Here is a 26,341-nt window from a genome sequence, read left to right on the forward strand (position 1 = left end):
AATCCGAAACCTGCTGGGCCCCCGGAGGCGGCCGAGGCGGGGCCTCGGGTTGGGGCGTGGTCAGAGGCGGGGCCTCGGCGCCCGGGGCCAGCCAGAGGGGCGGGGCCTCGGCGGGCGCGCGTACGCAGTCCTGGGCCGGGTAGAGGACGCGGCCCCAGGGGTGCGCGCGCGGGCGACGGGGGCGGGGCCGCAGGCCCGGGGGCGGGGTCTGGGCGGGCGCGCGTGCGCAGGCGCGGGTCGGGAGGCGGCCGCGTGCTGGGCTCTGTGTGTGTGTGTGCGCGCGCGCGCAGGCGGCGGGCGGGGCGCCCCGCGGGAGACGAGGGGCGGGCGGCGGGCGGCGGGCTTGGGGCCGGGGGCGGGGCTCTGAGACTCGCCGGGCGAACGGGGCCGGGAGCTGCGGGACCTGGGGCGAGCGGCGAGCCCAGGCGCGGAGCCTGGCGCCGGCACCATGGACGAAGACGACAGCTACGGTCAGTACGGCCCTCGGTCCGGCCGGCGGACGCCCCCTCCCTTCCTCCCTTCACCGGCCCGGCGCCTTGGCCGCGCCTCAGGCGACTCACGTTTCCCGAGGACTGTGGTGCCGGGCGCGAGCCGGGCGGGGCGGGGGCCTCCTCAGGGCAGGGGGCACCGGGGGCCCCGAGTGTTAAAGGCTGAGGGGTGATGAGGGGCCGACGTCGGGGTGCACGGGTCTCGGGGGCCGGCGCTGGGGGTCGCCGGGCTCGAGTCTCTGGCGCCGCAGTCGTAGGACCGGGGTCTCGGGGCCTGAGTCTCCGGGGCGGAAGTCCTCCAGGGTGAGGGTCTGTCTCGAGGCCGGGGTCTAGGGCGGGGTTCGCGAGGAGAGGAGGGTCTCGGGGTCCGGGTCTCGGGCGGGGGTCTCGGGCCGCTGTCCCGCGCAGGCCCAGCCTCCCCCGCTAACGCTCAAGTTCCCCCGGCCGTTCTCCGTAGTTTCCGGCCCCTTCGGTGCTGGCAAGTTATGTACCCTGGTCCATGTCTTTGTTCAGAAACAAAAATGAGAAAACACAGGCAGCGAACCCCAGGTGGACAGGCTGCCACCTGACGGTGCCGTCGGGGCCGGGATCTCCTGCCGCCGGCCACCCCAGGGTCCGAGGCTGACCGCCTCTCCGCGGAAACGGGGCTGCTGTTCCCCCAGCGCCTGCGGGGCGAGCCCGAGGGGCGCCGAGAAACCCAACTTTGCCTTCTCATCTGTGCCCAGAGACGCGGCACAGCCCTCACGCCACACCGACAGCGAACGCTTGACAAAACTACCCGTTTCCAAAGCCTCTTTCTGCTGACCTCACCTGGGAACTGTTGGCCATCCGCAGGGCATTCGTCTGTCAAATGGCTTCAGATTGCCAGGCTGGCAGAAGGCTATGTGGAATGCTTTCGTTAATTTATTTAACGTTTTATTCCCAAGAGATGAAAGAATGGCAGATAGAACAAGTGGTGAAGTTTTGTGGTTTGGTAAGCAGAGTACAGACAGCAGTTTGAAATGCTTGTGTGGCTTAGTGGAAGCGAATCCGCTTTCTTGACTAAGTGACATAGGCGACGTTTGTTTCTTAAGCTCTGAGGGAGCAAGCTTTGTTGTGGGGTATGTTAAAATGTGAAAGGTGAAGCACCTTGTTACTTTTCTGTTTGTTTACGAGTAAGTCATTGAGGAACCGCTGACCGCAATAGGTGGGTTTATGACCCACAGTGGCAGACAGGGGAAAGGCCAGAGCACGTGGGATTGGTGTCCATCAGATGTCGCCTGGTTACCTTCCAAGTAAAAGCAGTGTGTGCTTTTCCTCTGTGATTGAAAAAAAAGAAAACACCCACGATTGATCCCAAAGGACTTTTCAGCCCCACTTAGGTGTCTGTTTCTGCCCACCCAGGAGAAGCCTTCTCCAGCTTTGCGTGCTCCTGTAGCATCTCTTGCTGTTTAATCCAGGCTTTCTTCATGCCCTCTCCTGGTGGTCTTACCCACCGCTTGAGGCAGGAAGCTGTTGGTCTGGTTGCTTTGAACACAATGACTGCTTTGCCACCAGGCATGGCATGAATTCGTGCTCAGAAAGGGTGAATGGAAGCAGGGTGTATTTGTTTCCTGTGGCGGCTGTAACAGATTGGCACAAACAACATAAACTTATTATCTTACAGTTGTGGAGGTCAGAAGTCCAAATTTGGTCTCACTAAGCTAAAATCAAGGTGTTTACTGGGCTGTGTTCCTTTCTGGAGGTCCTAACAGGAACATCTGTTTCCTTGCCTCTTTCAGCTTCTAGAGACTGCCCACGTTCCTTGGCTGCTGGCTGCCTTCCACTTCAAAGTCAGCAGGTAGCATCTTCTCAGTTCTGTCTGACTTCTGCCTCTTCTAGTTAGGGCTCTGTGATGCCATTGGACCCACCTGAATAAGGATAAGGATCAGCAGCCTTAGTTCTCCAATGGTAACCCCCTTTTTGCCACGTAGGGGCGGCGTGTTTCCAGGTTCTGAGATTGGGACAGGGCTATCTCTGGGGCCCATTATTCTGCTGACCACACATAAAGATGAGGAAGAAGTTATTCTTTTCTTTCTATTTATACAATTTAAAAAAACATATTCTTCGTATATTGAAGGAAGCAGAAAGGTTGATTTAAAGATTTCCCCCACTCTTTGGGTTTACCACACAAAAAGTACCTAATGGTTCAAGATGATCATAACAAGAAAAAGGTTCCTAGTTCTTTTTAAGGTTTGCCTCAGTCTCCAGAACTTTCCATTTCTCTCCTAGGTTTTACAGAGAATTTACCTCAAAAGATAAGACAACTATTCAGATTCCACCTTTGAAACGAAAGTGGGTGCTGTGGACTCAAACAGCGCATAGAATGCCAGGTCCAGGGGTTCCCTCAGAACCTCCATTGGTGGTTCATGAGTCAGCCTAGGTCACTACCATGATTTTTTAACATTGTATCTTTGGGGACAGGGTTTATGATTTCCATGCTATCACCTTGCTAGATAAAACCTTTGAAACATAACTCATTTATAATAAGCTAAATAAAGAGAATGTGTCGTAGAGTTTCTCTGTTCAACGAAAGAGAATTTTGAAAACTCACCAGAAGGCTTTTCCTAACTGCATACTCTTTGATGTTCTGTGCTGACCCAGAAACCACACCACTGAGTTCAGCAGCCCTTCCTCTTGTACACTCCCTGTGATCCTGAGTTGTTTATTTGGTCTAGTTGTAATGCACTAGATCCGTACAGCATGGTTCAAACTACACATGTGGTGTGATAAGCCATACTGTGAACACCTGTGTGAAGTGGGGGGGAGGTTAAACAAAAGTCAATTTAAAGCATTTTTTTTTCTTTTAAGAAAAATGTGGAATTAGTGGTTTTCTAAAAGCTTAATTGACACTTTAAGAAAGATGTTCCTAATGCTTGTGGCTGGCTGGTCTTTATCCCCGCCCCCCCCACCTTCTTTCTAAACCCTGAAATAGTTGGGATTTTTGGGGGGTCATTTTACATTCTTATTAGATGACTGTACTTCCTGGATGTCACAGTTCTCACTTGCAAAAGGAAGAGGTATTTTTACCTTCATAGCGTTCCCTGCCCACGAAAGGACTCAGTGACTGTATTCCTCTTTGTGACTTCTGAATTCAAGCAGACATTTTTAACACGCAGTCTGCTTCTTAATGGGCTTTCAGGCCCCTCTGAGATTGTATGTGAGAGTTTGTGAACGTGCATTTTTGGAGAGTCTTTTGCTTTAATCCAGTTCTCGAACGGCTCTGACTCTGGGAATTGCTGCTCCAGAGGTTTGCCTGCCTCTCTCTTACGAAAGGTCTTGAGGTAGAGATGGGCAGGGTCCATCCAGTAGTAACATCGGAAATGTTAGTGGTGATGATTCTATATCACGACTCTGACGAAATAATCGGATTTCTGAGCATAGGTTTTTAAGATCCCTGAACCCATGGTGCTGTTCAAGACCTTTACTTCTCAAATACAGACCTTACTCCTCTCAGCTTTTATTAGCTTCGGCTTATCCCTTTTCTGCTGCATGAGGGAGAAGAAGCCTTTAAGAAATAAGCCTCTCTTGACAGAGTGGAGATGTTGATCTTAACCAGGCATACCTGGCATCCTCAGATGATAAAAGTGCGGTGTGGGCAGTGGTATGCATAGGCAGTGGCATGCATGAGTGCTGCTGCAGGATTGTGCGTGGGAGCCTATTGCGTCCAGGAGAGATTTGCTGTTTGGTCTTTGTGCCTTAAGAACAAGCGTGGGGCCTGGTACCCAGTGGAAGCAGCTCAGTGACTCTGGAAGGAGTAATAGATTGAGCCAGTTTCTATGTGGCAAAAGTTAACATTTGCTGAACTTGAATTTTTCTCTTCCCCCCAATCCCAAACAGAAACTAGAACACTTTTATGAATGTGCTTGACCCTATGCCAAACCAATTTTCTTGATTTGCGTTTATTGAAAAGGATACAATTACATAAAGTCAGGGCTTTCTTAGAAAATCTGGAACACAAGGTTACCATAATTACACATTTTGTGGTCTATAAGGTAGATTTCCAGGGGTGACATTAACATGTCAGAGGATATAAACATTTTGGGAATTCTTGATGGGTGGTGTCAATTTGCTTTTTCAAAAGGCTGTATCAAGCTACCCTGTTCTTAACGATATATGGGGGTATGTGTTCCAGTATCACTACCAGTGTGCCGCTGGTGAGGATTAGCATATGAAAGCTTTTTTAAAGAAAACTAATTTAATGATTACAAAATGGTTCCTCATCATATCTGTTGATTACTAGCTAGGTTAAAAAATTTCTTTTGTCTGTTTGTGTATTGTGACCTGTATTATGGCTGTTCATGTAAGATAATGGTTCATCGATTTAACTGAGATTAACTCCTTCTTTCGGAGAAGGCAGTGGCACCCCACTCCAGTACTCTTGCCTGGAAAATCCTATGGCTGCAGTCCATGGGGTCGCTAAGAGTCGGACACGACTGAGCGACCTCAATTTCACTTTTCTTTAAGGCCTCTATTAAATCAACAGATTTATGTTTTTCTCACTCTGATGTTTTAAGCATGGGGAAAATATATGCTTGAATTTGGGGTTTGGGTTGGATTTTGATCATTTGTAGCAGTCGCTCATTTACCTTTCCTTTGTTTTTCTCTTAAAAATTGAGGATCTCTTAACCCATATATTGTCTTCTGAACAAATACAGAATGTTTCCTTTAGGGGAGAAAATTGTGAGTTCTGTAGTTTTTATTGGTTTGGGTGACAATGATAAATAGTTCAGGCTGTGGGATCTTAGGACAGATACTTGCCCCTTTCTGAGAGTCCTGTGTTAGTCAAAAGCCATTTTGCCAAACAGAGTTTTTTCTTGTGTATTTCATGCCTTCAGAATTAGGTAGTTGTCCAGAAAGAACTAGAAGGAGGACGCCTTCTCATTCCAAGGGTGAGAGCAAACATGTGGGTCACCTGGTGGGGGAGGAGAGTGGAGATGTTTATGAGAGATGGTGAGGCAGAGGATGGAACCGTGTTGCCGGTAGAGTCTCCTCTCCGCCCTTTTCCTGTTCACCCTCCAAGACTAAGTCGTGGGCCAGGGGCTCCGAAAGAAAAGCACTTTGCCCGAACCTGTCCATCTGCTCCATTGCCACACAGCCTCTCAACTGTCTAATTATTGTTGCTCAGTTTCAGTTGCAATAAGAGGCCTGGAGGAGGTGGAAAATTATTTAGAAATGTTTTAAGAATTGAATCCCACATCCTCTGAAAGTGCTGGTGATGTTGTTTTGCTTCTCTCTTTGCATGGACCAAAAAAAAAAACAAAAAACCAAACACGTAATATAGGGTGAAGGCTGTAGGGGATTTTTGCTACTCTTCATTATCCATGATGGCGCGAGCCTGTGTCTTTCTGCTGCTGTGGTGGTGAGATGGTTGAGAGCTGCTTCCTGTGAGGCCTGGCTCCTTTAGCAGGGGTCAGGATGTTCCCTTCCTTAGCCAGATGCTTTCCGTGTCTTCCACCTCTCTCTCTCTATTTTAAAGTCTTCAGGAAGGATTCAGTGGGAATTCCCTGATGGTTCCGAGCTCTCACTGTCCAGGGCCCAGGTTCCATCCCTAGTTGGGAAACTAAGCTTCTGCAAGCTGCAAGACCAAAAAGAAAAAAAGCTCTTTCAAAAACATGCCTTAATCTGACATTGTTGCAGTCTACATTGTAATTATTAAAGTTGGGTGTGAATGATGGAATAGGTTTAATGCTATTAGAGAAACCTCCCCCTCCAGTAGTCCTGAAGCTGGTTTGGGCCCTGTGAGCAATTTGTAAAGGCTAACTCAGTCAGCAGGCACTCACGACCACATCGTACAGCCCTTGCTGTCACAGATGCTTGGAGCCCAGCAGGAAGAGACAGATGTAGAAGGAGGCTGTGAAGGGGAGTGTCAGAGTGGGTGTGGCAAATGTGCAGGAAAACGTAGGCGCAGAGAGGAGAGAAGTTCTGCTTGGAGCTGTGGTCGAACTGGACGGGGCAGAAGACAGTTCGTGCAGGAGCTGATATTTGGGCTGGACTTTGAAAGATGAGTTGGTGCCAACTAGGCAAATATGGCAAAGACATGCATTTCAGACCAAGAATGAACCAGCGTGGCTGGAGAATCCAGCCCCTTTGGGGAGCTGCTGGTGGCTCTGTGTGTTTGGATGGGCTCCTGGGTAGAACCCAGGACTTTCCTCTCTGTGCCACAGGGATCATTGGTAGAGGGGGTCAGGCTGGGCTGTGTCCAGGTGATTATTTTGCATTTCAGAGAGATCCCCTGTGGTGCGGTGCAGCTGGAGTCCTTCTGGGAGCTGTTGCTGGTATCCAGGTAGGGGAGAGGATGGGGCCTGAGTTAAGGCAGTAGGGGTGGGGGGAAGGGGCTAATAACCGCAAGACTGAGTGTGGACCTGAAATCAATAGGATGTGGTTGCCAGAGTTTGGGAGAGACAGAGCGTCGAAGGAAGGTAAGGAAGCTGAATGAGTCTGGGGAGAGCAGTTGCGTACAGCATGTGTAGACTGAGTGTGTGGAGCTGAACACGAGCTCAGGTGAGGACACACGGAGTGGAGTCCTGAGGTCTGCACAGACCGTCCGCTGGTCCCTTTAGACAGCTGGATTCGGAGCCGGCACTCTGGGAGTGGAAGCAGGGAGGGGGTCATGTGGCATGCTGAGAAGCGGTCCAGGAACATCGTCTTGGACATGTCCCCGTTGAAGGGCTGGACAGAGAAAGTGGCCCGGAAAGGAGACAGGCCTGTGCAGTTGTGTTATGTGTATAGATGGCTCTTTATAGGAAACTAGAGGTGGGGCCAGCTAGAAGGCAGTGCAGAATGGAGAGACTTGTTTTTAATTTTGGGAGACTTAAGACTGTTTGCAGACTTTTTTGAAGACTGCTCTGAACCAGCCTTGGATTAAGGTATTCATAGACTGTGTGCTTTGAACGCCATGTAGGATGGGACTCATATTTCATTTTGTCTGTTGAGGCTTTTATACACAGCAGCTGCAGGACTGCATGTGTTTTTGCAACCTTTTTAGCTTAAATTACTTTCTGTTATGATCTCTGCTTCCCTGAAATACTGTTTCCAACAGCCCTAGTAATTGAAATTGAGAATGTTTTGATTTTTAGCTGTATTTTTGCATTTCCGGCCGCCTACTCAGTGTTTCCCTGTGGGTATCCTATCATCTCGAATTCAGCATCGGAATGCAGCCTTCTGCCTCTCTCTTGTCTTACTCTCTCCTCCAGACTCTTTTTCTTTTTTTTCTATTTTTATCCCCATTTTCTTATCACTTCAGTTACTGAGGCTTGAAAAAAATGTTTGATTCCTTTGTCTTTCTTGCCTTCTAGTTTTCCAACCATCCATCCATCCATCTATCCATCCCATTTTTTATTATCTTCTTTGTGTTATGCATTTGCTTGATGCCAAGGCTATGAAGAATTTTAAACGATGGGCCCTGTTTTCAACAAACTCAAAGTGCAGGATAGTTGCTGAGTTGAAAAATTTCACTCAGAATATATGAATATATGACAGATGCTCTGATGGAGGCATAATAAATGCTGTACCAGCCTGAGGGCTCCAATCTTCAGTGTGTTTTGAGTGAGAGATACTTTTCAGTCAAACACCTAACCTTGGGATCAAATGAGGTGGGAGCATCACAGACCAGGTGTTACCCCTGTACCTCCGGCAGGTAACTGTGTGCTGTGCGCTGAGTTCACTGCTGAACATTTTTCATATGTTCTTCCTTAATCCTCACAGTAATTCTGGGTGGGAGGTACAGTGGCCGCACCCACTTAACAGGTGAGGAGATAGAGGTTGAGAGATTTATTTATAATAGGTGACCTGACTGATGAGCTGTACAACTGGTATTGGAAGCAGGTTTCTCAAACTTCAGAGCCCCTGTGCTCACCACTTCTGCTGCACAGCCTGCTCGTTCTTTTTTTTTTTTTTTTTTAATTGAAGTATAGTTGATTTACAATGTGTTAGTTTCAGTATACAGCAAAGTAATTTCGGTTATTGTTGTTGTTCAGTCGCTAAGACGTGTTTACCTCTTTGCAACCCCATGGACTGCAGCATGCCAGGCTTCCCTGTCCTTCCCTATCTCCCAGAGTTTACTCAGACTCATGTGGATTGAGTTGGTGATACCATCCAAACACCTCATCCTATGTCGCCCCCTTCTCCTCCTGTCCTTGGTCTTTCCCAGCATCAAGGTCTTTTCCAGTGAGTCAGCTCTTTGCATCAGGTGGCCAGAGTATTGGAGTTTCAGCTTCCGCATCAGTCCTTCCAATGAATATGCAGGGTTGATTTCCTTTAGGATTGACTGGCTTGATCTCCTTACAGTCCAAGGGACCCTTAAGAGTCTTCTCCAGCACCTCAGGTAAGTTATGCATAAATTTGTATGTATGTTCGTTTTCATCTTCTTTTCCATTATAGATTATTATAAGATATTGAATTTAGTTCCCTGTGCTGCACAGTAGGTCCTTATTGGTCGTCTGTTTTATATACAGTAGATCAGCCCTGGGATTTCTTTGGAAGGAATGATGCTAAAGCTGAAACTCCAGTACTTTGGCCACCTCATGCAGAGTTGACTCACTGGAAAAGACTCTGATGCTGGGAGGGATTGTGGGCAGGAGGAGAAGGGGACGACAGAGGATGAGATGGCTGGATGGCATCACGGACTCTATGGATGTGAGTCTGAGTGAACTGCGGGATTTGGTGATGGACACAGAGGCCTGGTGTGCTGCGATTCATGGGGTTGCAAAGAGTCAGACACGACTGAGCGACTGAACTGAACTGAGTGTGTATATATTAATCCCAAATGCCTGATTTATCCCTGCGTCCCCTTCCCCTTTGGTAACCATATGTTTGTTTTCTGTGAGAATTTCTGTTTTGTACATAAGTTTACTTGTATTACTTTATAAGTTCCACATATAAGTGATAATTATGATACTTGTCTTTGTCTAACTGACTTCACTTAGTATTTTAGTCTCTGGGCCCATCCATGTTGCTCCAAATAGCCTGCATATTTTTATTTCCTATTATTTCACACCCCTGTCTTTACTTTTACATACCTTTTCTAAACTTTCTCGTGGAATTAGGAGTTCCAATTCCATGATTCCATGTCTTGATACATTTCGTTAACTTTTTTGGTTAAAACCTATGTTGCTGCTGCAGCTAAGTCACTTCAGTCGTGTTCAGACTCTGTGCGACCCCATAGACAGCAGCCCACTAGGCTCCTCTGTCTCTGGGATTCTCCAGGCAAGAACACTGGAGTGGGTTGCCATTTCCTTCTCCAGTGCATGAAAGTGAAAAGTGAAAGTGAAGTCGCTCAGTTGTGCCCTACTCTTAGCAACCCCATGGACTGCAGCCTACCAGGCTCCTCCATCCATGGGATTTTCCAGGCAAGAGTACTGGAGTGGGGTGCCATTGCCTTCTCTGAAAACCTATGTTACAGGTTATTAAACAGATTAATATAGGAAGAGCCTGTTGCTCCTGTTAGGGTTGAGACTTGAGGGTTTGTTGGATTGTATAGTAAAGTCCCTCTTGCTTGGTTGCTCGGTTGTGCTGGCCTCTCCTGGGGCCTTTGGTGAGTGGAGGCTGGTGTGGTGACAGGAATGGCGCTCCTGGCCCTTGAGGATTCCCTGGAGCCAGATCCGTCTTGTGGTTGGGCAACCAGAGTTTATGTGGGAAGGCCAGGTAACCAGGTGAAGGTTAATACAGGAGTCCTGCCTCCTGCAGATCTGTCCCAAAGCTTGCCTGCCCACCACTTCCAGGGCCCTCTGGTGTGGCTCTTCACCTCTCACCGTTTACGATGAACTAGAAGAAGGTGCTGAGAGAGGAAACTCAGCAGTGAAACAGGAGACCGCTGCGGAGGCACCGTGTTTCTTCACAAGAAGGGCAGTGTTGCCATTCATCCAGCATCCATCTCACCACTCTAACTTCATCCGTGTGCCTCCTGTCAGGGGCTGTCTGTTAGACCGTCCCCTGGAAGGATCACCGAGGGTTCTGATGCAAGACTTAGCTCTGCGGGCTGAGAAAGACTTTGGAGCCTATATTCCTAAGTGAGCATGCCGATGTATGATGGCGTTTGTGAAGAAGTTTTTAAAGCCAGCCTTTGGTCATTTGATTGCTCTCAGCCCAGCTGTGGAGGTCCCTGCCCAAAGACTGTGTTTCAGGGGGACTTCCTAGTGGTACAGTGGCTAAGACTCTGCATTCCCAATGTAGGGGGCCAGGATTGTTCCTGTCAACTTGCAAGCTGCTGAAATTAGAATTTAGCTCTCTTACCTCACACGTGCGCCGTCCCGTTTGATTCTTCTGTGTTTTGTGGTTTATTTGGGGGCTTGGTTCTTGCTGCAGCTGGTTGTGGTGATAACCAGTTAGGAAGTTTCTCACTGCTGGCTTGCTGGGAGGGTTATGAGTACGGTTTCTCTGCATTCAGAGATTTCAGTACAAATCTTAAAGGGATATTTGGACAAAGCATATGATTATTCTATTTTTGAAAGATGAGTGTGGCAAGAAAATTCTTTAAGAGCACCACTTATCACCTATAGTAAGATGATTTCTGGTGTGAGTTAGGAAGTATTAAGGTATTTGACAAATGTATGCTCCTCTGACCATGGGATTTTCCAGGCAAGAATACTGGAGTGGGTTGCCATTTCGTTTTCCAGGGGATCTTCCTGACCCAGGGGTCAAACCCACATCTCCTGTGTCTCCTGCTTTGCAGGCAGGTTCTTTACCCACTCAGTGATTAGTAGCTTAGTGGTTTAAGTGACAGGGATTAAAAATTGGTAATTGTTCTTTTGTGTGTGATTTTAAAAATCAGGAAGACAACTGGACATGTTAGTAGGATGCTGCCTTGACTTGGATCTTTCCTGGACGTGCTATCCGCATGGTAGACAGAAGTGGCTTCACGGTATTAGTTTCTTATGGCTGTTGTAGCAGAGCATCATGAATTGAGTGGCTTAAACCATGCTAATTTGTTTGGTTGTCCTGGGGTCACAGTCTGGAATGAGTCTCAGGGCTAAAATCAGGGTGTCAGCTTTGTTTTTTCTGGAGGCTCCAGGGGAGAGTCCATGTCCTTGCCTTTTCCACCCTGTAGAAGCTATCTGCATCCCTTGGCTCGTGGCCCTGTTACATCTTTTTCATTCATTTTGCTCTCTTTTATTCCTCTCATTACATCCTCAAAACCAGCAATGACTGATCAAGTCTTTCTCACATCTTATCCCTCTGATGCTGACTCTGCCCCACTTCCCATTTTTCCCCCCACTTCCACTTTCGAGCAGTCTTGTGATCGTATTGTGCCTGCCCAGATAATCCAGGATAATCTCTCCATCTCTAGGTCAGCTGATTAGCAACCTTAATTCCATCTGCAATGTTAATTCCCCTTCACCATAGAATTTACCAGAACCACAGATTTGGGGTCTGTTCTGCAGACCAGATCACGCTAGCGATTTTGTTCCTTGGCTGTTTCTTGTGAGGCAGGACCTCTTTCTTCTTGAGGAGATGTTCCGTATGGATAGAAAGGACTACAGTGTTGTGTGGACTTTTTCTAATTGCTGTAAGCATTTCTCGTCCTGGAAGAGCATTCCTCTTTCAGAGGTAGCACACGTGCAGAGCGGCAGCAAACTCTGACCTGTGTGTCCTGTTTCTGCTCCTCAGCAGCCCTGTTTGTCATCAGATTGCTAGAACAGAGAATGTCTTCAGTTGTTGCTGCCTGTTCTTGAATGTTTTTGTGTTGATACTTAATTTGGTAGCAAAGAGAATTTTTTTTTTTTTTTGGTTTCAGGTAATGAAAACATCCCTGAACAATGGAGCTTGTTAGGAAAAAGGAGTTCCTTGTTGTAGAAGATCTTGACATGACATTGGTGATTATTTTTCCAGACACCTGCCTTGGTTCTTCATGTTACACGATGGGCATCTTGTGTAGAGGAAGCAGGCGAGGTGTGACACTCTTTCACAAATTCATGTTAAAGGCTCATTTGGTTTAATTTCCTACGGAACTGAATTTTTGGCTAAATACTACTGTTCTTTCCGTTTTTGCATCTTGTTGTTTATCTTTCATTTTCTCAAACATATAAGTATGTATACATACAAGAGGAATTTCAATTTCTACTTTAAAAAATTATAGAAGTAACATATCTTTATGGACTTCCTGGGTAGCTCAGCTGGTAAAGAATCCACCTGCGATGCAGGAGATCCCAGTTCGATTCCTGGGTCCAGAAGTTCCCCTGCAGAAGGGATAGGCTACCCACTCCAGTATTTCTGAGCTTACCTGGTAGCTCAGATGGTAAAGAATCTACCTACAGTGTGGGAGACCTGGGTTTGATCCCTGGATTGGGAAGATCCCCTGGAGGAGGGTATGGCAGTCCACTCCAGTTCTTGCCTGGAGAATCCCCTTGGACAGAGGAGCTTGACGGACTACAGTCCATGAAGTCACAAAGAGTCAGACACGGCTGAGCGACTCAGCACAGGACGGCAACTTACCTTTCTAGTAAAAATGTGAATGATAGAGAAAAGCCTATAGTTAAAAGTCACTTCTGACTTTTAAAGGGTTCTATGAGGTTGGAGAAGACTCTTGAGAGTCCCTTGGACTGCAAGGAGATCCAACCAGTCCATCCTAAAGGAGATCAGTCCAGATCAGAATGACTGATGCTGAAGCTGAAACTCCAATACTTTGGCCACCTCATGCGAAGAGTTGAGTCACTGAAAAGACCCTGATGCTGGGAGGGATTGGGGGCAGGAAGAGGAGAAGGGGACGACAGAGGACAAGATGGCTGGATGGCATCACTGACTCGATGTACATGAATTTGGATAAACTCCGGGAGTTGGTGATGGACAGGGAGGCCTGGCGTGCGGCGATTCATGGGGTTGCAAAGAGTCAGACACGTCTGAGAGACTGAACTGAACTGATGAGGCTCTAGGAAGTTTGTGTGATTTTAGTTCTCTGTGTTCCTCAAGGTCAGTTGATTTCCACGCAAAAATATATTGCACATCATCCCCCGATTCCTGCCTGTGCAGCAGAAGTAAAAAAAACAGTCCTTGTAAAGCTGAATTGCTCTTGGAGAAAATAAGAACCTCAGAACCCCTTGGATGCGAAAGTCAGGGTATCTCACATGTAGGAGACCACGTGAGGAAGGTGTGTGCCTCTGTGTTACTGCAGGAGTCAGACTGAAGCTTAAACGTTGCTTGTTTGCCTGCCCGCCTGAAGCTGGGAATCTAAAACAGGGGTTAGAATAGTGCTTCCCATACCTGGCTCATCTGCAGAATCGCATGGGTCATTTTAAAAAGCAGTTTATTCTGGGGCCCTGCTCTAGCCATGGCTAGTGAACCAGGATCCTCCAGGGTAGGATCCAGGGATGAGTGAATGAGCACAGACACGTGCACACATGTACACGTGTATTTTCAAAGCACCTGGATTCAGGAGCCCACATGTAGAGGACCAGTGCTTGGGAAGCTTGTGCTGCTCTCTTTGGGGTCACGTTGCTTAGTCCTGTCTTGGGTTACAGATGGTTCTCTTCATTTTGTGTGTTTGTTTGAAATGATGGTGTGGGGATTTGTGTCCAGGATTATAGGAAGGGTTGACTGAGTGTTAAATGCATTTTTTTCCAACTATAACCATCTAATTGATGTGGTTTTGCTTTAGGCCATTCAGAATTCAGCTTAGAGGGTTTTGAGCTTTCAAGCAGTGGTCCATAAGAAAAGGCTCCGCGGATCAAAGAAGCAAAAAATAACCAAGCTTGAGTTTTATTTTTACTTCTTTATAATAGCTACCAAGTTCATCTGCCTTCCCGCTTCAACTTCCTCAAGTGTCTGTGTGGTTTTAGTTTTTGCTCCTTTTAGAAAGACACCTTCCCTGTGTGTTGCTCAGTTGCTGGGCAGCTGCTGGGCAGGCGCCATCCTGGTGTCCTGATCTGCACAGCAGAGGAAGTGACCTGAAAAGAGCCTTCCCCTCTCTCTCTCGGGACGGATTGCCAGGCAGGTGAGGCCTGCGGAAGGGCTGAGGCCCAGTCACCTGCCAGAGCAGCTTCCGAGTGGCCCTCAGCCTCTCCTCAGGCATTGGTGGATAGGCTGGCTGTAACTGTAACGTCTTTCTTACTGTAGCACTTGGACGAGCTTTGAAAAGTTAACATGGTGGAAAATTTTAAAACACATGCAGAAGTGGATGGAAGAGTGTAAAGAACTCCCGCGGACCCATCACCACAAACATTTTGGTGTAGTTTCCTTTCAGTCTTTTTTTTTCCCTAATGTATATTCTTACATGTCCACCAACCTTAAGTCCTTGGAAAATGTAGGATTTAAAAAATAAGCTTAAACCTCAGCTTCTACCTTAAGAGACTAGCGAAAAAGAGGAAATGAAGTCAAAGCGAGCAGAAGGGAGACGTAAAAGAGCAGGAATCAGGGAGAGAGAGGACAGAGCCGCTGCCCAGCAGAGCTCCCACCTCGAAGGGAGGTGGATTAGCAGAGACAAGGAGGAGGGCGTCCACTGCGTTCAGCAGCCGGGTTATATAGTGCTGAGCAGGTGGCTTGGCAGAAAGAGCACCAGGCGTGGAGCCTGGCTTCTGGGTCTGGTACGGTCTCTAAGGGCCCTTTGATCTTGGGCAAGTCACTTGGCATCACCAGGTCCCCTGAAAATGTGGACAATGGTATCTTTTCTACCTGCCCTGCAGAGTTGTTGTGAGGTCAAATAAGACAATGCATGTGAAAGTAATTTACATAAAACAGCTGGAAAAAAAGTGAACTATAAAATTTGATAAGGAGAAATTTGAAATTACTAGATCAACTGAAGCTCAGGGATTATATGTGTGGATTTTATTTACAACATGATAACAAAAAGTTTAAAAATTAGTTCCAGTCGTTCTGTGAGATGTTTTGTAGCTTTTTAAAGAAAGATAAATGTTTTTCTGTGCCCTTAAAATGTATATATGGACGAGTTTTTTGGCAGCATCTGCCGGGGAAGGACCCCATCCTCACAGGGACAGCAGGAGAAGCAAGACTTCAAAGGGGGTGCTGGCAGCTGGCTGTCTCCCTGCGGCTCCATGGGGGCTGGGAGCAGGGAGCAGGCCTCACTGGCTCAGACAGTTTGTCACATGGAGCCCAGGAGAGACCGGAACCCAGGCTGGAAGTGCTGCTTCCCCGACACCAAGGCCCATGGGGTGACAAGGTGAGCCCAGATGATGGCCACGCTTGAATTGGGTTAGTCTGCAGCTGAGGAACCAGGTGCCCAGGGCTTAGCACCTTCCGCAGCAGACAAGCCAGCCCTCCCCTGGGAACCACCTGGTCACACGGTGGCCTCCTTGACCGACCAGCTGTGACAGAGTATGTGCAAGGATGCCCAGGCCCCATGGTGACTCTGCCCAAGGCTGTATAATACGATTGCATCATGATTTGATTACTTGTCCTTTCTTGTTGGTCATTTAGAAGTTTCCTCTCTGTTCTGTAACAAGTTAACCGTGTAACATCATTGTTGGTAAAGCTTTGCCCACATTTCTAATTGTTTTCTTAGACTAGACTTCTGTAAGTGAAATCACTAGGTCAGTGACTAAAAACTCTTTTAGTCTCTTGATATGTACTGCCAAGTGATTTTCCAGAAAGTTCTGTCACATTTACATTTCACACTAGTATATGATGATATTTGTTAATTTATCCTTCTAAACATTGAATTATTTTTTAATGTAATTTTAAAATATTTTCTCTCTCTTCTCAGTGTTAGTAGGGTAGCTTTATTCTAAGACCTTGGCCTAGTGTTTGTATAAATCAGAATGGGATTTATAGCAGCTTCTTTCCCAGGTCATTTCTTGTTAATTTAGTCAACAGATATTTATTGAGGACAAACTAGAAGCTGGGCACTCTGTGAGTCCTGGGATTTAGACATGAAATCTCAAGGACCTGGCATTCTAGATGGAAGGAGAACTTTGGCCCTTAAGCAAGAAAAGGAGCTGGTTTTTCTGGATAGTGTATGTTTCATCCAACTGTATGTGGAGTTCAGATAAAGGTTTCTTAAGAGTTAAGAAGGGTGAGAACTCATCTGCTTCCCACCCTGTGTTTACTGGACACAGGTCAGCAGTTGAACTTTGTGTTCCTGACTTTTTAGCACTCCTGTGTCTCCTTGCAACTGACAAGGCCTGTTTTTATAAGACATCTGCATCCACAAATTGGGTTAAAGATGTTTGAAAGTGAGTCTACACAGACCACGATCTAATCCTGAACAGACAGGTTTTAGAATCCTTTTATGTGAGGATAGGGAGAACAGTGCCTGTTTAGGGACTTTCTGGTGGAAAGAAGCTTAAACTTGGCTTGATAACTTTGTCTCTTACTGCTCTTTCCAAAGTGCCCTCACTGGGATTCTCTGGCGGGCCAGTGGTTAGGGCTCTGTGCCTTCACGGGTCTGGGTTTGATCCCTGACTGGGAACTAAGATCCCACAAGCCGCATGGCATGGCTAAAAAAAAAGAAAAAGAGCAAAATGCATTGTCATGGATCTTTCATCTGTCAGCCTGAGTTTTTACCCTTTGGCCCAAGGCCACCTTGTGGCTTGGGCAAATTATCTTGTCTTCTCTCAGGGGCACAGACTTGGGGTAAAGACACAGTCTCACCTGCCTTGCAAGTCATCGTGAAAGGCCCAGTGACACGCTCTATGTGCACCAGTCAGGGGGCGGCAGGCACACAGCGGGGGCCTGGAGAGTGAGGTGATGGCTGTCACCAGTGGGCACACTGGGGGGCTTGGTGGGGCCGCCGCAGATGCCAAGATAACAAAGGTGATGTTGGATCATCTTACCTAGTGACAATAAACACGTTCATTTCCATTTATCTTCTTGTTAAAAGCTTTTCTGTTTCCCCCTTATTGTAGTTTTAAAAAAAATTATTGAGGTGTCATTTACATACAATAACTGTATGCATTTGAAGTACAGTCTGATGAGATATATTTGGCAGATTTATACACCGTTGAAACTGCCATCACAGTCAAGATACAGAACATTTCTCTGAAAAGGTTCTTCAAGTTCATTTGCAGCCCATCCCTCCCTCCACTTTAGGCACCCTGGATCTTTTTGTCCCTACAGATTAGTTTATGTACCCCAGAATTTTGTATAAATGGAATCATACAATGTATTCTCTACTGTGTCTGGCCCTCCCTCAGCATGAAGTGATTGAGGTCATTGTGGGGATGTCTCTTTCCTCTTGGCTGCTGAATGGTGTTCCCCTGTCTGTGTTTATCCAGTCACCTGGCCTGGTCACGTGCACTGTTTGTGGTTTGAGGCCATTGTGAACAAAGCTGCCGTGAGCCGTCGTGAAAGGTCATTGTGTGGACGTGTTTCATTTCTGTTGGACTAATACCCATGGATGGAATGGCTGGGTTGTATGGTAGGATTTTCCTTTTCTCCTAAAAAATGTTTTATTATATGTAAAATGGTATTATATGTAAGGAATGGTATTTACAAATAGTATGTAACTAGTTTAAAATATCTCAGAACAGCTTTTATTTAATGTAAGTATAATATGCAAGTCAGTTAAAGTATGTTTTAATATGTTATTTTGCATCAATCAAAAAGTACTGGATTTTCCTAGCAAAAACAGTGACAATAAAACTTGAAGCAATCACACAGTAAATGAAAATATTTTTTTCCTGTTCTTGTACACAATTCTGTGCTTCCTGAAAATTGAAGAGAAGGCTTCACACAAAAATTTCTAAGTATAAATTCTTGGGGGTGGGCAAATGCACCTGAGAACACAGCAGAGTTGGAGTGGGGGCGGGGCAGCCCTCAGGAAGGGTCTCTGTATCTTGTGGGTGCTTTGCAGAGTTGCTCTGTGTATCTAGGTAAGCTGCTTCCTGGTGGCTCGTGGCTTTTGTCCATGATGTTTGTGAGACAAACACAACATGGACACACCTTTGATAGTCACTTTATTCCTTCCAGTGCAGCCAGAGGATGGGCGCCCTCTCAAGTCACCAGTCTGGCCTCTGCCACCCACTGAATTCCTTGTGCCGCTGCCACTCAAAGTGAAAATCTTTTGAAAAGAGGGGAGTGGGAGTTAATATTTATTTTTAAAGGAATTATTCTGTAAAATCTTTTAAGAACAGTTCCGTTGTTTAGGGGTTTTTGGCGTTTGAACTACCAGTTTTCTACTTCGGAATTAAGGTATTAATTAAAGATTATTCTAAAGAATCAGTGAGTTATGTCCCCAGATGAGTTAGATGGTGGGAGTTAAAAGTAATTTAACTTAGAGCTGGGAAATTGGTCCTTTCATAATTGCAACATGGTGAGCCGGCGATTTAGTCCGTTAGTCCCTTATTATGTACCGTTTTCTGTCCTGAGTGTTAGTACTGCTTAATTGAATGGTTGTGATGTGTAGGATTCCCTCGGGTCATTGTGTAAACCCCAAGTGAGGAACAAGGGGTGCCCGCAGCCCTCTGAGCCTTCGTTCACAGTCTGTCAGCCTGTGGGGTGGGATGGGAGGCTCGGCCCCCATGTCCTCGTGCTCCTGGTGACTCATCACCCAGCTCCCTCAGGTTCATGCCTGGAGGCTTCCGGAAGGAGGAGTAAACTGTGGGGAGACTGGGTAACCCCTGCGTGCACGCTTTCTCTTGATGTATCCCTTGGATGTCTTGTTTCCCGACCAGGATCATATGTGACTTTTTTGGCCGGACTGTCTTTTACTAAACAAGAAGTTTTGTACTCTACAGAATATCCTTTGGTTTTGTGTTTAATTAGACGTTTTACGTTTTCAATATAGGATTCAGTCTGGGCCATCACTTTGTGAAAAGGTGGCTGTGACATCACCTCCGTCTACTTGGTCAGTGTTAACAGACTCACTGGCGTGCTTTCGCATCGTTATCAGTCAGCCATTGTCTTAACCACTGACAACATCATTTGTCCCGATGATCCCAAGCCAGTTAATTGACGATATTCTCCTCCAGTTAGATACGTTTTAAAGGTAATTTCTATGGAAGTTGCTATGAAATGCGAATGATGAAGCTCTTTCCTTTCCAGGGAGGGAGAGCAAGCAATGAATAACAGTCTCTTCTTTCCCTGCCATGTTCTGAACTGCTGGAAATAGAGAAAGGAAGGGGAAACTGGAGATCAAACCACCAGGCTTTGTGAAGAGGAGGCGTCCCCTTGATGCCAGGCATCGGGGAGCAGGTTGCAAATTTGTAAAGTAGGTCAGGTTTCTTTCTCTTTCTAACCCCTAATCGGATCTTTTGAACATTTGGGACCGCAGGCTTCCAGGACCTTCTGCCTTCCATTTCAGTGCTCAGGTGGTAAGCCGGGGCCCTGGATCCACGCTGCTTAGTGCCATGTTTTTGGTATTTCTGTTGGTGATTTCTCTGTTTAAAATGGCCCCACACACAGTGCTGAAGTGCTGTCTGGTGTTTCCAAGTGCGAGAAGCTGTGATGCAACCCACCGAGAACATGCGTGTTCAGTGAGCCTCCCTCAGGTGTGAGTTCATTGTCAGTGAGGCGTCCTGAAACATGCTCACATATTGGGCCATGAAGGAACTGGGGTCAGGGGCTCACAGGAACCTAGCCCTGTATTCCCCTGGGACCTGGGTTCAGTATTTGGCAGTTTAGGGTTAACAGTGACTTTTCTAGGAGTCTTTCTAGGATGCTTGAATTAGGAGGACTGACTGGATTGCTAGCCTTCTTTCTCCCCTCTAAGCTTCAGGCTTAGATGGCTCACTGCCTCATTTCTCTTCCCTCCCCACTGAGATGTCTAAAGGGGGCCTCGTGCTCGGTGTGGCACAGAAGAACCCCCAGATGTCCCCATTCTAGGAAGCAGCATGTCTACCCACATGGTGTGCAAACCGCATGTTGAGAAATCAACCCCGATTCCGCCCTTTTCTCTCACTTTGCACATTCAGTTTCTTAATGGTGCTGTCCATTCCACCTCCAAACATGGTCTAACCCCTGCTTGCTGCCACATGAGTGGAGACCCCGGCATTGCTCCTGGGATGTGACTCCAGCTCCCTGTGTCGCCCTCACTGTGACCCTGTGTCCCGTGCTCTCCCCCTTATGGGCACTTGATCAGCTGTCCCTTCTCAGGTGGACCCAGAGGGAACAGGCTGAGAGAGATTTTGTGGTTTGAGCCGCTGACGTCACTCTGGGTGATGGTAGCTTCTGCAAACAGACCTGCCTCCAAACCTGGTAGGAATATTTTTGAGACTGGAAAGGAGGTTTGCTTTTTTATTTTTATAGGTAAAATAGACATCAGAACAGTGGTTTAAGAGCTTGAAGAAAATCTTGAAGAAATGCCCCTTCAAGAATAGATTATTAGAGTTTTCTTATTTGTTTTGTATTTCATTGAAACCACCTGTCTTCTAAAACAAGGAGATTAGATTTTAGACAAAACCATGGTTTCCGCTTAGTTTGTCTTTAGAATCAGTGACGGGCACCAAGAAGTTCGGACTGGCTGTGTGTGTGGCACTGCCTTCCGCCTTCTCTGCCCTGCCCTGTGACGCAGGGTGAACGTGGTCTGCCTCCTCCTGCTCCTCTCTCACGTGGTGGCTTCATCAGCAGGGCCCTGGCGCCTTTCCACGGGTTCACTTTGCACTCTGTCAGCTGAGTAAAAGGATGGGTGGAGTGCACCGATTTTATAACGTCCGTCTTGTGGTTTTACGAAGAAAAGGGGTGATGTATAATTAGTAAGTCAGAAAGGGAGGGAATGAAACAGGAAGAGAATTTGCAGCACTTGTGCATCAGAGTTGATGTAGAGGCAAGAAAGAGCGGACAGGCAAGCTCTTGCATTCTCCAGCCCCACCTGTCCTTACTCTTGGAGCTGTCAGAGAGCTTTGCTTTCATATTCACGTGAATTTCACACCATAGTGACACTTGTTTTCATATTTGTTGAAGGCTGGCCACTTTTTCTAAAAACTACTAACTGAATTTGGTTTAAAAAAGTGCACAGTATACCCAATGAATTAATTTGATCATTCTCCCTGACCTTGTTCATATTCCCCTAAGTAGTAAAAGTATCAGAAAGATCATTTCTGGAAATATCAATTGAATTTATCTTCAATGGCTAGTGCTTTTCATCTATTACAGTTAAAGAATGAACTTGCCTGATAGCTTAGTCACCGTTGTCCCCTACAAAACCTTCGGCTTGTTTGATCCATGAATGTTTTCCTTTTGATCCAGGACAGCGTTGAACCCATCCATTCATCATCCAGTGGGTGATGAGTATCGCATTGAGCTGATGGAACCCTGACAGGATTGCTCTGTGATTACCTGAGACTGTAGGATGCTGGTTCAGCAGATGCTTTTCATCTTTGAGAAGGGGAATCTCAGTTCACAGAGTCATAAAATGTTTAGAGGGGAAGTGAAAAGTGAAAGTGAAGTCACTCAGTCGTGTCTGACTCTCTGACCCCATGGACTGTAGCCTACCATGGGATTTTCCAGGCAAGAGTACTGGAGTGGGTTGCCATTTCCTTCTCCAGGGGATCTTCCCGACCCAGGGATCGAACCCGGGGCTCCTGCATTGCGGACGCTTTACCGTCTGAGCCACACCTACCATAAATCTGAGTCAACAGCTTCAGCTTGTTTCCTGTGTATGTGGTGTAGCAGGTGGCAGTGAGAGGGTCATGGGACTCAGCGCTGGACTTTGAAGAATTGGTCTTGTAAATTTCGAATACAAACACTTACCATCTTGAAAAAAAGAAAACTGTGTTACAGAACTAAGAACAATAAAATGGAAAGCAGCAGCTCCCTGCACCACCTTGAGATCCTCCTCCTAGGGGGCAGCCACTTTGAATTTTTTAAGCTGTTTAACAAATATTCTCTTCTTGCTTCTTGATGGCCAGTTGCAGACCTGCTCTGCAGACTTTCTATTGAGCACGACATTGCCAAGCCACGTAGTATTCTGCAATCATTCTGTCTTCCTGGTACCACTCTGTTTTCCCTGGAGCTATTAATTGCCTCAGCTTTTGCCTTTGCCCAGCTGTCTTTGAAATTATCAGTTGTTTTCTAAAGCACGGCAGCTGCGCCTAAGCTTGTCTGTGGAGTTCTGCCTGCTTAGGGGCCTCAGTCAGCTGTGCCCCCCTGGCCTGTGCCTGTCTTTTTTCTGCTCGGATCTAGATCAGTTGCTCCTGGGTCTGCTGCCTGGCCTTTGTCTCCACTTCCCCCAGAGTCGTTGGGATTACCTCTCTGTCGAATCACCTTTTCCTTGGTCTGTGTCTTTCCTGTTTTTGATTTGCCTTAAGTACATTCTCTAGAAGTTTCCTTCGAAAGGGTATGTGGGTGGTCTGTGTTCTGAGTCCACATGTTAGAAAATGTCTTGGTCTGTCCTTAACACTTTTTGGACTTGGTATAAAATTCTTCTAGTAAAATTTTCTTCTGATTTTGAAGACTTTCACTTTACTTTTTTTTTTTTTGCTTATCATTCTGCCTGTAAGATTTATCCATGTTGTTTCACGTAGTTATATTCACTTTTACAAACATATGACGTTTTATCTTTTGGATATACCACTATTAAAATCTGCTCCACTCTCACTGGATATTTAGGTGGTTTCCATTGGGGGTTATTGCTGTAAGTGCTGCTGTGACCGTTCACGTTTGTATTTCCTGGCATTCATGGAATGGTGGATTCCCAGCAGCATTTATAGGAAACTCAGTCTGTGATTTTTTTTTTCCAGCTCTGTCATATGTCAAATGTTTATATCTACAAGAGTTTCTGGGCTCGTATTCTGTTCTGATGGTCTGTCCCATGCCAGAACCACCCATCTTGTAAGCCCCAAAACAGAAGTAAAAACCTCCCGGGATTGTGCTTCGCAGTGATGAGTCTGTGGATCCTGGAGGTCCTCTGGGAAAAGTGGCTGCTGAGAGTGCTGCATCCATCCTGAGTGTGCTTTCTCTCTCCAGGGATTTAGGTCCTCTTTCACGTTTCTCAACACAATTTTAGAATTTTTTCCATTAAACTCTTACACATTGTTGAACTGATTCATCACCAAGTGTTGAATTTGTGGGCTTTCCTGGTGGCTCATGGTAAAGGACCCACCTGCCAATGCCGGGGACGTGGGTTCAATCCCTGGGTCAGGAAGATCCTCTGGAGAAGGAAATGGCAACCCGCTCCAGTATTCTTGCCTGGGAAATCCCACGGACAGAGGAGCCTGGTGGGCTACAGTCCAGGGGGTCACAAAAGAGTTGGACAGGACTTAGCGACTAAACAATTTAATATGTGCTTTTATATGCTGACTTAACTAGCAGTAACTAGCAGTCTTGTCAACCTCTGTGAATGATTCTAACAGTTTAGGTGTTTTGTTTTGTTTTTAACCTTTTCTATGTGGATAGTCAATCCACTAGTGAGATAATCATTTCCTTTTTTTTTTTTCCCCTTCTTTACAATCTTTCTGCCCTTTTCCTTGCCCCTTTTCATTGGCTAAAGCATTTGGGCCCATTTCTGCTGGGGTTTCCTGACTGAGATTGAGCTAGAAAACCCTCCAGCACAGTGCCTGTGCAGGTGCTGAGTGTGGACCCCCTTCATTTCTTCCCCATCTTAAGGGAAAAGTTTCCAGCATTTCCCCACAAACTATAACATTTGCTGTGAGTTGTAAATACCTTTTATCATGTTGAAAAAACAATTAGTCCTGTTTCTAGTTTGCCAAAAGATTTTTTTCAGTCATGGACGGCTGTTCAGTTCTAGTACTTTCCTTGTAGGTACATGTGTGATATTGTTGTGACAGTATATTATACAACTAAGTCGTGAACTAGTCTAGCCCTGCCTTGTCTCACGTGATAACCACTATTGAGTTCTTGAAGTATGTTCTAAGTGTAAAACAAATCCAGGATTTTGAAACCTTAGTACAAAAAAAAAAAGCAGAATATTTATTATATTGATTATATGTAGAAATGATAATGTTTTAGATATGTTGGGTTAAGTAAAACTTATTATTAAGGTTATTTTTTTACCATTTATTTTTTAGTTGTTTACTGTGTAAGTAAGTAAGTGTAAGTGAAAGTTGCTCAGTTGTGTCTGACTCTTTGCGACCCCATGGACTATAGAGTCCGTGGAATTCTCTAGGCCAGAATACTGGAGTAAGTAGCTGTTCCCTTCTCCAGGGGATCTTCTCAACCCAGGGATCGAACCCAGGTCTCCCACATTGCCGGCAGATTCTTTACCAGCTGAGCTACCAGGGAAGCCCTTGTTTACTGTGGCTGCTAGAAAATTTTAAAATACATGTTTGCCTCATATTTTTTTTGGACAGCACTGGCTAGACACGCTGATGTTTGCATCCAAATGTAGTTTATAGTAAAGAATCTGCCTGCAACTCAGGAGACCTAGGTTCGATTCCTGGGTTGGGAAGATCCCCTGGAGAAGGAAATGGCAACCCACTCCAGTATTCTTGCCTGGAAAATCCCATGGACAGAGGAGCCTGGCGGGCTACAGTACATGGGGTCTCAAAGAGTCAGACAGGACTGAGCGACTAACACAAGGTGTATTAAGTGTTTAATAGGTGTCCTCATTATTTTAAGCATTGTTACAGTAACCCAGTGAAGTGGGAAAATTTTTCCATGTCTTGGATGAGAAAACTAAAAGTCAAGGAGAGTAACGAAGTAGCTAGTGGGCAGCAGGGCCAGGACTGTAACCCAAGCGGCTGATTCCTGTGCCTGCACTGTCGGTCACTCCCTTTTAGGGATCATATGACATTTTAGATCGCTGCTTTTCAGTGAACGGTGATGACAATTGATTACCCAGAAAATACTTAGATTCCCTTTGTCATTCTACACTTGAAAAATCAAACTAAAAGAACTCCAGATGGATTAGGCCAAAGTGTCGCTTATTTATGCATATACACTTTGACCTGTAACCCATCTGGAGTTCTTTGTTTTATTTTTTTAAGTATAAAACGACAAATACAAATACATGAATATATACATAATGCACATATATGTAATGAATATTATATATATTCATTAGAATATTTTTCTAATTTTATTGAGAAAGGAACACTGCTTCCTAAGCAGGTCACAGAAACTTAGAATCTGTCATAAAAAAACAATCAACAGATATGACATCGTATGAACAAACTTAATATATATAAATGTATTATTTATATTCTTTTTTGTGTGACCAAAGCTTTCATAAAAAAGTAAAACAGGCAGTATAGTTGGAGAAAATATTTGCAGCACTTACAAGCAAAGATTGCTATCCAAAATATATGAAGAGCACCTGCAAACCGGTAAAAAGACAAACAACAGTAGAAAAATGGGACAAAGGATATAAACAGTTCACAGAAGAAACACAGCCAGCCAATAATCGTGATAGACAGGGAAATGTAAACTACAACAACCAGCAGATTACCAGACTGTTAAGGAGCGTTGGTGAGATTGTGGACAAGCAGACGTTCTCGTAGTGTTCGGTGGGGGGCGTTTTGTGCCAGATTTCAGAAGGCAGTTTGGTAATGTCTGTCCCAGTTTAAAATGTTTATAGAGTATATCCTATGCCCAGAGCTTGGTTTCTAAATACCATTCTCCATTAAAAGGGACCTGTGATCCTTGGGGAAATGGTTGATTCTGGGGCTGGGTAGGGAAAAATGCAAAGTGAGCCTGCCTGGAAAGTCTTGTGATGGCAGGAAGTGAAGAAGTGCTCAGAGAATGATGGGGACAAGTTGGAAGACACAGGAGCCAACTTGAAGAAGCACCTGGCTGCTGACCCCAAAATTAGGGATAATTTTGAGATAAAAGTGATGATAAAAGATGGCAAGGAACAGATACCCACATCCTCCCACAGCATCTCCCAACAAGATTCTTAGGAATCACAGAGGGACAGACAGCCACAAAAACAGAAACCTGGTTGACTCACCTGTACCAGATGTTGAAGGTTTGCATCACTAGTGAAAGGCTGATCAACATCATGGACCCTGATGTCCTGCATCAAGAACGCAGCCTCATTTTCTGTGTTGTGG

At 46.0% G+C, this 26,341-nt stretch overlaps 1 protein-coding gene across 1 annotated transcript in view; it reads left to right on the plus strand.

Moving 5' to 3' along the window:
* The first annotated feature begins 376 nt into the window (after positions 1-376).
* The window catches only part of CYTH1 (cytohesin 1), a 75,337-nt gene continuing 49,372 nt past the window's right edge, over positions 377-26,341 (plus strand). The window contains exon 1 of the mRNA XM_068976261.1: positions 377-470. Within this exon, the coding sequence (XP_068832362.1) occupies positions 449-470 (22 nt within the window). The 5' untranslated portion in view covers positions 377-448. The remainder of the gene's footprint in view (positions 471-26,341) is intronic.

Source organism: Capricornis sumatraensis, chromosome 8 (genome assembly GCF_032405125.1).
Source record: "Capricornis sumatraensis isolate serow.1 chromosome 8, serow.2, whole genome shotgun sequence".
Taxonomy (NCBI): Eukaryota; Metazoa; Chordata; class Mammalia; order Artiodactyla; family Bovidae; genus Capricornis; species Capricornis sumatraensis.